A 15920-nucleotide genomic window follows, 5' to 3' on the forward strand; every position below is an offset into this window, starting at 1 on the left:
CACATTCCCTCCTTTCCAAGGTGAGTGTCCGTATGTAACTGATTAATTAGCAAAGGCAGGAGGGTATCTGGAACATAGACTTGACCAATAGGTGTACACCAAAGGGCGGTATCAGGATCCAGACGGCAGTGGTGCTGCTGCCAGGTGTCCCGTTCCGAGGCAGGGGCGTCCCCTGTAGAGTAAGAAGGATGGACATGTCTGGATTACCTTTGCCAGTTTGCACAGTTAAGACTCATGTGCCCGTGGAAACAATAAGTGGCTGCGAAACCGAGGCCTGTCGAGCCGTTGCATCAGCCGCGGAGTTCCCGCGGAAGACAGGGGAGTTGTCAGTGCAATGGGCAGCGCATTTGATAATGGACGGTCGTTTAGGCTGAAGAATGGCCTGGAGGAGGTTGTCGATAAACACAGAGTTAGAGAGGGGGGAGCCAGATGAAGTTTGGAAGCCCCGGGTAGCCCATAAGGCACCAAAATCATGTGCGACCCCAAACGCATATCGGGAGTCCGTATATATGTTGACCACCCTATTAGCAGACAGTATACAGGCACGTGTGAGCGCAAAAAGTTCCGCTTTCTGAGCTGAAACAGCGGGCACTAATGCCGCCACTTAGAGAGTGGAGGAGTCAGAAACTACTGCGTAACTGGAGAGGGGGTCACCGGCAGGCGAGACGGAGGAGGAACCGTCTACCTAAAGGACGAGATTGGGATCGGGGAGAGCCTGGTCAGTGAGGTCGGGACGAGGAGAGGTCAGGAGGTGATTGAGCTCGGGGCAGGAATGGGGGGGGTTCTGATAAATGAGTAGAGGTGCTATCTAAGAAGGTGGCGGGATTAAGGACGGAACAAACGGCAAAGGTCAATAAGGGGTTGTGGAGGAGGGCAATTTCATATTTGGCAGGTGAGGTGTTGAGTCTGGTGGGTAGTGGGGAGAGCAACGACCATGTGGGATGAGTAGACAGTGACCGGCTGTTGAAGGGTAAGATTGGCTGCCGCAGTGACCATCAGGTAGATAGCAGGCAAGATCTGAGTACACGGGGGATATCCAAGGGCTACTGGATCCAAAGGGGATGAGTAGTAAGCCACCGGGCGTTTACGGTCGCCATGGGACTGAGTCAGCACAGCCGAAGCACAGTCGGAGACAATGGACACATACAATTGGAATGGTCGGTCATACAGGGGACAGCCCAGGGCAGGTGGCGAGGATAAGGAGGTTTTGAGGCCATTAAACACCTCCAATAGCTCCGTAGAGAGAGCAAACTTAGAGGGTGCCTTCGCAGAGGCGAATGAACTGAGGAGCTTGGTCAGGCAGGCCGCGTTAGGGATCCACTGATGGCAGAAGTTGACGAGGCCCAGGAACTTGTGCATCTGTTTGGGGGATATAAGGGGCGGAGTTTGGAGGATCGGGGATGTGCAGTCCGGGGTGAGGGCGCGGTTGGACCCGCAAAGCAATACACCTAAAAACTGCACTTCAGTCTGGCACTTCTTTACCTTTGCAGGGGGAATTACATACCCTAGGGAATGAAAGGCATTAAGTAGAAAATTTGTGTCGGTATCATAGGCATCTGGGGATACACTGGCAAGGAGAAGATCATCGATATACTGTATTAAGGCGGAGTGACATGGGAAGTCAAGAGCGCTAAGCTGTTTGCAAAGCGTCTGGGAGAAAATGGTAGGGACATGGATAAAACCTTGGGGTAGGCGAGTCCAAGCGTACTGCTGATTTTCAAAGGTAAAAGCAAACAGGTACTGCGATTCTGTATGCAAAGGGATAGAGAAGAAGGCATGTTGAAGATCAATGACAGTGAACCATGCTGCCCGAGCAGGAATCTGACCAAGGATGGTTGCGGGATTAGGGATGACCGCGTGGAGAGGGGCAACGATATCGTTGATGGCTCTTAAGTCCTGGACCAGGCACCATTCAGGGCGTCCGGGTTTAGGGACCTGTCGCATAGGGAATTCCCTAGAGGGGCGACCTGACTGCTGAGGTTCCGGATCAGTATCTGACTCTGTTTCTGTCCCCGAGGAGGAGGAATCAGTCTGGTTTGAGTCTCTCACATACATATTATGTAATCTTCTTCGATGGCCTTTTTGTTTCTTACTGGTCGAGCGCGAGGTGTTTTTAGTCTTTGGGGCAGGGACGGGTGTCTTATCAGCATTAACTTTAGTCTGGCTGCGGGTACATCCAGCTATCGGATCGGTGAGTACTCCCGATGGATCGGGGGGGGGAATTTGGGGCGCGGTAGGATGCAGCTGGGACATGATGTAGTCCTCAGTCTCGGTTTCTTCCCCGTTGTTAAAGAGGGCCTGCAATCCAGACATATCCCTGGGCCCCATTTGTTTTTCAAAATCAGTCGCGACAAGAGGCCTCGCATTAACCTTTATATTGTGATCATGGATTTCACATAAAGCTTTTAACACTTGCCAATGTCTAACATTGCCGGTATCATCCGTCGAGGGTACGTTTCTCTTTTTCGCATGAACCTGCCATGAATTTTGTTTCGATTTCTCATTTAATCTAGTAGCTACCTTAGTCCATCCAGACATAAGGTTTTTCCACTTTTGAGAGGTATTTGATTTCCATACCTCTTCCTCTGCCTTTTTACACTTCTCTAAAAATTTAACTAACTCAGCCTTGAATAAATTCAACCACAGGGACCCGAACCCCCACGATCGCGAAGTTAACTGCCTAATTCCCTGAGGACTTGAACCTCTTTCTTGTTAACCCATTTATTTCCTACTAGGGACTTGAACCCTTTAGTATTAGCTCGCCAATTGTAAACCTGTGGACTCTAACCTCCAGGCACATGTGGGGGACTCGAACCCTCCACTTTCTTGTTACCTGTGTCTCTCTGACTGTCTTATGTCCAGGTTCGAGGAGCCCGTAGGATAGTTACTAGTTTGCCGAAGGGATTGAGATAGAAGCACAGGATGGTAGAGAGGAACCAAGGTTAATCTTACCTTGTAACGCCGTCCGTCTCTGTCCTTCCTCGCCCCATCTCAATCGCTGACGCCGGTTGACCAATACTATGCATTTGAGCTCCTGGCTGGCTCGCCAATTGTAGAATTCGTTTTTCGGAAGTCGGATCAAAAACTGAAGAGACTCCAGACCACAGCAATGTGGTTGACTCTTAAATGCCCTTTGAAATGGCTTTGCAAGCCAATTGGTTGAATCAAACTGCTATAGCGTCTACAAAAAGGAATGAAATCAGACTGATCACCCGGCATCAACCGAAGCACTGGAAAAGACAACAGCAAATCCAGGCCTGTCAATCCAGCAAAGTCCTCCTTATTACTATCTGGGGCTTATGCCAAAATTGGGAGAGCTGCCCCAGATTAGTCGAGCAACAGCCTGGCACTGTCTGTAAAGTATTATTCGGTGAGTACGGCTACGTTACAGACACCACCATCAACATCCCTGGGTATGTCTTGTCCCACTGACAAAACAGACCACCTGAGGTGGCAGCACACTGGTGTACAGTCAAGAGGGAGTTGCCCTGGAGTTCTCAACATTGACTTTGTGCCCTTTGAAGCTTCATGGCATTAGGTCAAACATGAGCAAGGAAACCTCCTGCTGATCACCACTGATCGCCCTCCCTCAGTTGCCGAATCAGTACTCCTCCATGTTGAACATCATTTGGAGGATGCACTGAGGGTGGCACAGAATGTACTCTGGGTGGGGGACTTCAATGTCCATCACCAAGAGTAGCTTGGTAGCACCGCTACTGACTGAGCTAGCAATGCCCTAAAGGACATAGCTGCTAGACTGGGTCTATGACAGGTGGTGAGGGAACCAACGAGAGCAAAACAAAACTTGACCTTATCCTCACCAAGTTATATGCCACAGATGCATTTGACTGTGACAGTATTGGTAAGACATATCACCGCACAGTCCTTGTGGAGACAAAGTCCTGTCTTCACATTATGGATACCCTGCATTGTGTAGTGTGGCACTACCACTGTGTTAGATGGGATAAACTTTGAACAGATCTAGCAACTCAAGACTGGGCATCCATGAGGTGCTGTAGGCCATCAGCAGCAGGATATTATTCAAACATAGCCTGCAACCTCATGGCCCAGCATTTCCCCCATTCTACCATTACCATCAAACCAGGAGAAATAAATAAGGGCTCTATCACCAGCGCAGGAGATGTATGGGGACACCACCATCTGTACATTCCCCTCCAAGCTGTATATCACTGGCATTAGGTCAAAATCCTGGAACTTTTTCCAAGCAGCACTGAGGATTTACCTACACTACATGGATTGCAGTGTTTCACAAAGGCATCTCACCATCAGCTTCTCAAGAACAATTAGGGATGGGCAATAAAAGTGCTGGCCTAGCCAGTGATGCCCACTTCCTGTGGAAGAATAATAATAATTAAAAAATGTTTTCTTGACTAGATCCATTAAATATTTTGAATGAAAAAATGGGTTGAATGTTAAGAGAGTAAAAATGCCTCGAAGTCAAGCCGAGCCCACGTTCAGATAAACATCACTTGTTCTGCAGCCTTAGATATTGCTCAGAATAGAACCCAAGGAAAGCGACATTGCAGAAATATGCTTTTTTTTCTTGTATGACATTATACATTTAATCTACCATCTATTCCTGCCAATTTGAAATCATTTTCCACCCCACTCAAAGCTGAAGTTCCCTAGGTAAATCTGATTAAGTAGTTTAAATTAATGGGGCCAGCTTTAAAAACGTTTGAGGAAGCGCAAACAAAATTCAAAATGATCAATTAATTCAAACCAATTTAAGGGTACACAATACTTGAGATTTGAATAGTTAAGTTTATTTATTTAAGTTTATTTATTAGTTACAAGTAGGCTTATATTAACACTGCAATGAAGTTACTGTGAAAATTCCCTCGTCGTCACACTCCGGCGCCTGTTTGGGTACACTGAGTAAGAATTTAGCACGGCCAATCCACCTAACCCGCACATCTTTGGACTGTGGGAGGAAACTGGAGCACCCGGAGGAAACTCACGCAGACACGGAAGAATGTGCAGACTCCACACAGACAGTGACCCAAGCTGGGAATCAAACCCAGTGCTCTGTGAGGCAGCAGTACTAGGCGCTGTGAGGCAGCAGTACTAACTCCTGTGCCACCCAGTTAAGCAGCATTATTACAGTTTTTGTCCAATAGAAAAAACAATTAGCAATCTTAGTTAGAAATACGGGAACATTAGGAATGGGAGGAACTCATTCAGTCCCTCGAGCATACTCAACATCCAATTATATTGTAGATTATCGGTACCTTAAATCCATCCACTCGCCTTTTCTCCATATTCCTTGATATTCTTTACTTAACAATAATCTACCAGTTTTGGAGGCTTCCAACTGCCCCAGATCCAGTCTTTAGGGCAGCAAGTTGCATATTTTTTACATTTAATGTAAAAAACTGATTCCCAGTTTTGCACCCAAATGGCCTCACTCCAATTTTTAAGTTATGTCTCCTTATTCTCATTGCTCCATATCTGCCCCATCAAATCTCTTCAACATTGCAACCACATTGATTGAATCTTTTCTCGACATTCTGCACTCATGGAAATACAAGGCAAGTTTATATAACCTGCTCTCATAATTTAACACTGTTAACCCTGGTATTATTCAGATTAAACTGTGCTGCAATCCCTCCAAAGCCAACATATCTTTCCTAATTTGTAGTGCCCAAAGTGGAACACGGCTTTACAGTTAAAATGCGTAGCCCCAAAATAGAATATGCTGCAAGTTCACGTCAAGCACCAGAGGTTGTGGTATTCTCTTAGACAAGAGCAACATCACAATGGTGTAACTTAAGTTTGCACATACAGTTTTTGCAGAACATTTTCTTTGATAGAGAAATGAATCTTCACATATTTGGCCATTATGAAGTACAGGAATGGCTAACAGTTGCAATAAAGTACATACTTGCAAGATAATATTTCCATATCATTCGCAAATTTAAAACAATGCAGCTTTCAAAACAATACAAGATGTTCCATAGTATTCAGACTCCTTTCAAAAAGTAAATTGATTTGGTCCTTCTACAATTCTCAAATTAGTAAGTGTAAATTGAGCTTCAGTCAGAGAACACACCAGCTGAACTTGACAGCAAAAACACATATATTTAAATGACAAATTATGCTTAACATTTTAGCAAGTTATGTAAATTTATCTGGAGGAGATTCTAATCTGATACAATACTCTGGTACGGCTTATATGATGTATTTCAGTGGTTTTTTTGCAAAAATATACTTTATTTATACAGATTTGAAAGAGACATTACAAAACATTTCAAACTGTTCTAACAAGAAAGTGTAGTGATATTGATATTTTCTCCAGAGATCAAGACGCACTCTGAGATGCTGCAATTCAGTAATGAGGACATTACAAACATTTGAATATTTTCATTACAGAGAGTACAATTCTGTTCATACTATATATATCGGTCATGTTGCACTCTGTGGTGCTTCAATGCAGTTACATACAGTAAGCACACAGTCCGAGGGGTTTTACAGTTACCAGCCCCTCGGTGTACATGGGCTGAAAGGCCTTAATGGTGGCCTTTCCAGATTGTGCCTTGGCGGCAGCTGCCCCAAACTTGAGTCCCTCAGCATGTCATCCTGAACCTTGGAATATGCCAATTTGCAACATTTGGTCAAGGACAATTCTTTGCACTGGAGGATCAACAAGTTTCGGGCAGACCAAGAGCATCTTTCACTGAGTTAATGACCCTCCAGTGGCAGTTGATGTTTGTCTCGATGTGTGTCCCTGGGAATAGCCTGGAGCACAGAGTCTTGTGCCACAGAACTGCTCGGGAAGAACTTCGACAAATACCACTGCCTCTCTCTCCAGACCATCTTTGCAAAGGCGCATTCCACAAGGAGTGCGTGATCATCTCTTCCCCCTCAGTCACTTCAAAAGCAGTGTGCCGTGGCACAGAGACTTCGAGCGTGCATGAAGGGTAAGACGGGGAGTGCCCTTCTCACCGTCAGCCAAGCTAGGTCTTGATGCTTGTTCGAAAAGTCTGGTGATGAAGCATTCTGCTAAATGACTTAAGGAACCATCTGACATAATCCACCATCTCCTTTTCCCTCAGGGCCTCGAGGATGTTATGTGCAGACTGCTGCTCGATCGCCTTGTGATCAAAGGTGTTTCTCTGAACAAACTTACAGGTGATAAGGCACGGTCCAACTTGAAGCATTGCGTGGCAATTTGGCCAGACCAATTCCTTGCAACATTGCCGGAGACAGGCAGAACCTCAGTACGTCGTGAAATCTGGTGTGTAGGGTCCTTGTGTACCAAGGACCTACACACAGCTTGATGCAGCCGCACACAAAGGTGGCTATCAGGAAAAGGGCGACATTGGATCAGTTAGCCTAGTTCCCAAAGAACATGGCTTTGCTCTCGCCACAGTTTACCTGGCTCCTGAGGCCAGTTTGAACTGGTCACAGATGTTCATGAGCCTGCACCCCGACATCGAATCTGAGCAGAAGACAACATTGTCCATGCACAGGGAGGCTTTGACCCGAGTGCCTCCACAGCCTGGGATCATCACTCCTCTTATGCCCAAATCCTTCCTGAAGGACTTGGCAAGAAGGTTCTATACAATACACAAACAGGACAAGGGATAGAGGGCAGCCCTGCCTGACTCCAGATTTGATTTGAAAGCTTCCCACCAATTGAGTGAAACTGGTGCTACTGATGTTTCTGTAGGGTATTTGGATCCAACTGCAGATTCCCTCCCAAACCCCACTCTGGAGGTCACATCCATCAGATAAACTTTTGGAAAAGAAGGTTATTTTGCCAATAACAAAGAAATATGACTACTGTACAGATTTATTCTCTTATATAACTGCACACAATGAAAATAGGATAAATAACATGGCTTGAAATAGGATTGATTTGACCTATTGATTCTTATTCCTTTGAGGACAACCTGAAGAATGTATTTGGTTAAAAACCTGTCTGCTATTAATTCTTTCAATTCGCTTATTTCCTCCCTCCTACCCCAGTTTTCTTCCCTATTAGAGGTTTGATGTTTCTTTGCAATCTTGGGATGATCAACATCCAGGAGCTGTTGAAATTTCCTGTTGTGGGGCCTAACCTAGCTCCTGCATTGTCATGCCTCCAGTATGACACAACACAAGAAATTGGAGCAGGAGTATTCCATATGGCTCATCAAGCCGGCGCCACCATTCAATACAGTAAGAAGTCTCATAACAACGGCTTTATTTGGAATCACAAGCTTTCGCAGCACTGCTCCTTCATCAGGTACACTCACCTAATGAAGGAGCAGCACACCAAAAGCTTGTGATGGACTTTAACCTGGTGTTATGAGACTTCTTACTGTGCCCACCCCAGTCCAACACCGGCATCTCCACATCATGGCTACCATTCAATACAGTCATTAGGCTGATGGTCACATAAACATAATTGGAAACAGACTTCTACAGAATCCCAAAGCTAGGATTTCTGCTCAGATTGTTTTTAAATAATTTGCATTCCACAGAAGGAATATATTGGGAGGATTTTAACAATTGCAACTTCCTTCCTCCATAAGAAATGTGTTGGTGATTCTTATATTATTTTCAAGGTGAGGGACATCAGTTCTGGCAAATGAAACACATTCCACTTTTAGCACTCAGTCTACTTCAATCCCAGCCAGATTAGATAAAACACATTCACATGCAAAGTAGAGCTCACTTTACTCTCTTGTAATAATATACCCTAATCTCAAACTCACTACAGTTCTCTCCCACTTTCACAGTGAGAAATATTCAATTTATCAACAACATTCACTGCAGATGAGGCATATTTTTCTCAGAATGAAAATATAATCAGTGTATGTATAACCCAGAAAGAAATCTCAACTTCTGATTAAATTTCAAGTATAAATCAGCATATTTTCAATAAATTACAGACCCTGTTAAGACTCTGTAATAAGTCATGGCAGAACTTTAAGGCGAGTAAACTATTTCTTGTTGCATTAGGTCAGATAAAGGATTCAGAAGGGTACACACCATTCTTATGGTGCCTCACCGTATCGATCAAGAAGAAATGCTTGTCTTATGACGGAATCAACAAAACAATATTTGAAGGCTGGAAAAAAAGTCAACTTTCATACTATGAAATAAATCAATGAAAATATTTTTTTATTCTACTCATCCACAGTTAACTGTGCTTGCTGAGCTACATGGGCTCTCAGTCCAGTAACGGCAGCACGGTGGCATAGTGGCCAGCATTGCTGCCTCACAGCGCCAGGGACCCAGGTTCAATTCCGGCCTTGGTCACTGTCTGTGTGGAGTTTGCACATTCTCCCCATGTCTGCTTGGGTTTCCTCCCGGTGCTCCCACAGTCCAAAAATGTGTGAGTTAGGTTGATTAGCCATCCTAAATTGACCCTAATGTTAGGGGGATTAGCCGGGTAAACATATGGGGTTACAGGAATAGGGCCAGGGTGGGACTTGAAGGGCAGAATGGCCTCCTTCTGTACTGGAGGGATTCTATGATTCTATAAGCACCTTTATTTTAATATTCTTATGTTCAAATCTTTCCATTGCCTTTCTCTCCCTACTTTCTCTCCCTATAACCTCCAAGCCGACAATGTCTCCACCTCTCAGTCTATGTCTTCTCCTTAAAGATGCTGCTAAAATCCACAACCTTTACCAAGCTTTTAGGCATCTACATTAATATCACCTTGTGTGGCTTGGTGTAAAATGTTGTTTGATAAATGTTTCTGTGAAACACCTTGAGATGTTTTCCCACATTAAAGCCTCCACATAAATGAAGTTGTTGTTTCAATGGGCTATTGTAAATGAGCTCGCAAGATAAATTCAAATGCTTGATGTACTACACAAAATCCTGACTGAAATTTCTCAATGGTTTAGCTTTTATGTAAAAGACAAAATACAATGGCTAAGTTTGGCAAATATTAACTGAAAGGACACTATATGTTTAATGTCAGGAGAGTTAGGTCCTATAATGTTCCTCTATTTTCAAGGTTCTAAGCACTCACTATTGGTGTGGCAGGGATTTCCAGTTCATTTGGCTCCTCCTTTGATGAACATTCTTCCGCCCGTGATGAAGCTGGACAGATTTCAAAGTCAGTGTGTCCCACATCCTGCAAGTACTGGTACAAAGGAGAGTTCTGATAGATAAAAGGGAAATAGAAAAACCAGCTAGTTAGGCAAGGAATGAAAAAGCACATTACACAGTTAACTTTCATGCTTGCAAGAGATCTGCATTGTTATGGCATGTTTAACTGAAGAAAACTACTAATTCTTCTTTAAGAATGAAAAAGAACTATCCCATGAGCATATGCTGACCCAATGGGTCATGTAATGTGACACAATTGTACAGTGCTGGAAGGGTCCAAGTTTAATTGGTAAAGGCAGGAATTAATCAAGCTCAGATGGGATGGCAGTAGAGGAACTTAAATTGGCTCCACTATTTCATGTTAAGGAGGGGATAAGCGATGGCAGGACTGCTGCTGCTCCTGATCCCCATTGAGTGATTTATGCAGATAAATATGAATGTTGGGCAAGGACAAAGTTGGACACAGATGTGATGCTTTGCAAGGATGCTCACTGTACAATTTCCAATAAAAACTAATCATTTTGGTTGTATCCTGAAAAGTAACTGCACCCACTGACCTTCACAAATTGCTGGCTTCAGGAAGCAAGGCGAGAAAATGGAAGCAGAGAGGAAATTGAGATTTTGTTTTGAAGTGTAGCAAATTTTTTTTTAAAGACAAAACAATTCATCAATATTTAACAACAACTTGCAACTTTAGAACACTTGTCCCACATGAAGTGTCCAAACAGTCTTAACAGAAGGAAGATTTATTGGAACCTAACAGGATGTGTCAGTGAATGTTGAGAGATGGCTCAAAACAGTCAAAAAATTAGGTTTTGAAGAGGCTTCTGAAGGTGGAAAGGTAGGTAGCGAGGGAAAGGGGTTTGGGGAGATGGGTGCAAGAAGGTGCTGGCTGCAGGCTGTGCCATCGATGGGAGTATGAGTGATAGGAGTTGAAAAGCAGTGGCCTAGTGAAGATCGGCAAGCAATCGGGTTGGTGGATAGGACACAAGTAGCAAGAGCTCTGGACCAGCTGAAGCTTGTGTAGTGAACAACTGAGGAGAGTATAAGAGAAGCTGAGCAAGGTCTGACAGAGAGAATAGACAAGTAGTTGATATAGATGGGCCATGTTTATGATGAGGTTGAAATGTGCAATCAACTGATGAACTGGAAATAGGGTTCAAAGTTCAGCTCAGGGCTATGCACGACAATTTTTTAATTTGAGTGATCAGCCAGGAAGGAGGACGGAACCGGCAATCCAGGGTGTTCAGTTTCTGGTAACAGCTGAAGATGGAAGTGTCTTCAGTACTTGTGTCTAGAAATACTGGGGCATTACATTTGAGAGGTTTGTGTTAAACAGCGCTGTTTTGTAATCAAATTACAGGAGATATGTATTAATAAGTGTGGGGAAATGTTATACATTTGGAGCCATTTTTTTTATAGTCCAGGTGAACATAAGAGTTTGATATGTGAAGTTAGCACTTATCCCAGAGTTTGCTGTGTGAAGTTAGCATACCTATCCCAGATTCTGGGCTGCAGTGGGATGAATTTGAAGTAGCAGGGAGAGAACATTCATGCTACCTCCTTGCATGCCTGTTCTAATTTTCATGCATTCCCTGAAAATCCAGCTCAGTACATTGTGTGAAACAATATCCCTGCAGGTATTTAGCAGTCATTACTTTGAAAACTGGCAGCTTTCCTGAGAGAAAATTTTTCTCTCCTTTCTGGATCTTAGTTTATGGAATTAAACTTTGTCTTCCCTGAAGCAAAATGAACTTGGGCAGTCCCAACAGTCCCTCACCATCTACTTACTGCCTGTAATTTGGTTCTGGACTGTCAATCATTGGCAGACCAAAAAGAAAGCTTGTATGGGAAGTACAAATGTAATTTTTAAAATTAATTCTCAAGGTATGAGTGTCACCAGCAAGGTCTACATTTATTTCCCATCGTTAGTTATTCCAAAAGAAAGAAAAGAGGTCCCAAAGCACTTTACAACCATTTGGGTGTAGTCACTGTTGTAATGTACAAAATGCAGCAGCCAATTTGCACACAGCAAGCTCCCAAAAAAAAAACAGCAATGTGGTAACCACCAGAGTCATTGTGATATTGGCTGAAAGATAAATACTGCCAAGACAGTGAACTCTACTCTTCTTTGAAACAGTGCCATGGAAATTCTAGTGCTCACCTGACAGAGGGTCTCAGTTTCACATCTGTTTGGAAGGAATGCATGTCTGACAAAACAGCATTCATAGAATCCCGACAGTGCAGAAGGAGGCCATTTGGCCCATCGAGTCTGCACCAACTCTCCGACAGACTTCTTACCCAGGCCCATCCCTGTAACCCCATATGTCTAATCCACTTGACCTACACACCTTTGGATTCAATATTCCCTTCATATTGCATTGTTGTGCTCAAGTCTCTTGAAACTTGTGGAATCTGAAGCCACAACCTCATGACTCAGTGGCAGGGTGACCAACTGAGCCACAATTGGCACAGTTGGGCAATAGGTTGCCTACAGGTCAGACTAAGCTGTGAGAGCACAGGCACAGGATTTGTGAACCAGTCATGCTTTCACAATAATCCAACAGCTTTTAGTCAAAAGGAAAATGTGGTTGCTGAACATTTGAAATAAAATCAGCACATGTGGAAAACATTTGGCAGGGCAGATCATGTAGTATTTGGGTGAGATTTTGGATTTTTCTGGAGCAATACATTGAGGAATCAACAAGGGAGCAAGCAGGCCATCTTGGACTGGGTGTTGTGCAATGAGAAAGGATTAGTTGGCAATCTAGTTGTGAGAGAACTCTTGGGGATGAGTGACGATAATATGATAGAGTTCTTTGTCAAGATGGATAATGATGTAGTTGATTCTGAGACCAGGGTCCTGAATCTCAATAAAAGCAACAATGATGGTTTGAGACATGAATTGGCCATGATGGACTGGGAAAGACAGTGGACAGGCAATGGCAAGCATTTAAAAAATGAATAGGTCAACTCCAGAAGTTGTTTATTCCTGTTTGGCACAAGAGTGGTAAGGGAATTGTCACCAAACCATGGCTTACAAGGAAAATTAGAGATAGTATCAGATTCAAAGAAGAAGCATACAAATTGGCCAGATAAAGCAATAGGCCTGAGGATTGGGAGCAGTTTAGAATTCAGTAAAGGAGGACCAAGGGATTGATTCAGAAGGGAAAAATAGAGTATGAAAGTAAGCTAGCAGGGAACATAAAAACTGACTGTAAAAGTTTCTATAGAGAAGTAAAGAGAAAAAGATTGACAAAAACGAATGGGGGCCCCTTACCGTCAGAAACGGTAGAATTCAAAACAGGGAATAAAGAAATGGCTGAGGAATGAAGTTTGTACTTCGCTTCAGTCTCTAAAAAGAAAGACATGAATAATGTACCAGAAGTGCTGAGAGAAACATGTTTTAGTGAGGAGCTGAAGGAAATCAGCATTAGTAGAGAAATGGTTTTGGGGAAATTGATGGAATTGAAGGTGCTGATAATCTTCATCCCAGAGTATAAGGAAGTGGCCCTGGAAATAGTAGATCCATGGGTGGTTATTTTCCAAAATTCTATGGACTCTGGAATAGTTCCTACAGATTGGAGGGTAGCTAATGTAAGCCCGCTATTCAAAAAGGGAGGTAGAGAGAAAACAGGGAACTATAGACCAGTGAGCCTAACATCGGTGCTGGGGAAGTTGCTAGAGTCCGTTATCAAGGATTTCATAACTCGGCATTTGGAAGACAGTGGTATCATCCGACAAAGTCAACATGGATTTACAAAGGGAAATCATGCTTGACGAATCTATTGGAATTTTTTGAGGATGTAACTAGCAGAGCTAACCAAGGAGAACCAGTGGGTGTAGTTTATTTGGACTTTCAGAAAGCTTTCAACAAGGTCTCACATAGCAGACTACGCTGTAAAGTTAAAGCACATGGGATTGCAGGTAATGTCTTGAGGTGAATAGAAAGCTGGTTCGCAGATAGGAAACAAAGAGTTGGCATAAATGGGTCTTTGCAGATTGGGAGTCAGTGACTAGTGGGCTTCCGCAGAGATCTGTGCTAGGACCCCAACTGTTCACATCATATTTTAATGATTTGGAAGAGGGAACTGAATATATTATCTCCAAATTTGCAGATGATACAAAGTTGGGTGGGAGGGTGGGCTGTGAGGAGGATGCAGAGATGTTTCAGCATGATTTATACAGTCTGAGTGTGTGGGCATCTGCATGGCAGATGCAGTATAATGTGGATAAATGTGAGATTATCTATTTGGTAGCAATAAAGAAGACAGATTATTACTTGAATGAGTGTAAATTGAGAGAGGTGGATATCAGCGAGACCTTGGAGCCCTTGTGCATCAGTCACTGAAAGTAAGCGTGCAGATATATGGTACGATCATAGCAAGAGGATTTGAGTATAGGGATAGGGATGTTTTGCTGCAATTGTATAAGGTGTTGGTGAGGCCACACCTGGAGTACTGTGTGCAATTTTGGTGTCTTTATCTGAGGAAGGATGTCCTTGCCATAGAAGAGTTCAGCGAAGGTTTACCAGACTGATTCCTGAGACGGCAGGTCTGTCATATGTGGAGAGACCAAGTCGGTTAGGATTATATTCACTGGAGTTTAGAAGAGTGAGTATGGATCTCATAGAAACTTATAAAATTCTAACAGGGTAGATTCAGAAAGAATGTTCCCAATGGTGGGGGAATCCAGAACTAGGGGTCATAGTTTAAGGATAAGGGGAAAACCTTTTAGAACTGAGGTGAGGAGAAATTTCTTCACCCAGAGGGTGGTGAATGTGTGAAATTCACTACCACCGAACGTAGTTGGAAACAAAACATTGTTTGATTTCAAGAAGTAATTACATATAGCTCTTGGGGCTAAAGGGATCAAGGGATATGGGGGGAAGGGGGATCAGAATATTGAATTCAATGATCAGCCATGGTCAAAATGAACGGCGGAGCAGGTTCGAAGGACCTACTCCTGCTTCTAGTTTCTAGAAGAGAAAACGCATCACAATCGTAGCCTCTCACAGATATTATATTTGGTGCCTGTCAACAAATAATCAGATTTTCAATATAGTTCTATTTAAAGATGATGTGCGACCTGAAGGGAACTTGCAGGTGGTGGTGTTCCAATGGGTCTGCTGCCCTCGTCTTTCCAGGTGGTAGAGGTTGCGGGTTTGGGAAGGTGCTGTTGAAAGAGCCTTGACAAGTTGATGCACTGAATTTTCTAGGTGGTACAAGTTGCTGCCACTGTGTGTCAGTGATAGGAACAGAGAGTGTTTATTTTGATGGATCAGGTGCTGATCGAGGGGAACTTTGATTTGGATGATGCTTCTTCAGTGTTCTTGGAGCTGCACTCACTGAGGCAATTGGAGAGTATTCCATCAAACTTCTGACATGCCTTGAGGACGATGGACAGACTTTGGGAAGTCAGGAGGCGAATAACTTAGAATCGTAGAATCCCGACAGTACAGAAGGAGGCATTTGGCCCATCAAGTCTGCACCAGCCACAATCCCACCCAGGCCCTATCCCCATAACCCCATTTACCCTAGCTAGTCCTCCTAACACCAAAGGTCAATTTAGCATGGCCAATCCACCTAACCCACACATCTTTGGACTGTGGGAGGAAACCGGAGCACTCAGAGGAAACCCACGCAGACACGGGGAGAACGTACAAACTCCACACAGACAGTGACCCAAGCCGGGAATTGAACCCGGATCCCTGGCACTGTGAGGCAGCAGTGCTAACCACTGTGCCACCATTGTTGCAGAATTCCCATCCTCTGGCCTGCTCTTGTAGCCACAGTATTTATGTGGCTAGACCAGTTCAGTTTCTGGTCAATGAGCAAGATTTGATC

General features: G+C 43.8%; 1 protein-coding gene across 1 annotated transcript in view; it reads right to left on the reverse strand.

Annotated features, from left to right (window-relative positions):
• The window catches only part of vezt (vezatin, adherens junctions transmembrane protein), a 66025-nt gene that overhangs the window by 33878 nt on the left and 16227 nt on the right, over window positions 1-15920 (reverse strand). The window contains exon 2 of the mRNA XM_078235178.1: window positions 9995-10126. Coding sequence (XP_078091304.1) covers window positions 9995-10126 — 132 coding nt within the window. The remainder of the gene's footprint in view (window positions 1-9994; window positions 10127-15920) is intronic.

The sequence above is a fragment of the Mustelus asterias genome, chromosome 19 (genome assembly GCF_964213995.1).
Source record: "Mustelus asterias chromosome 19, sMusAst1.hap1.1, whole genome shotgun sequence".
Lineage (NCBI taxonomy): Eukaryota > Metazoa > Chordata > Chondrichthyes > Carcharhiniformes > Triakidae > Mustelus > Mustelus asterias.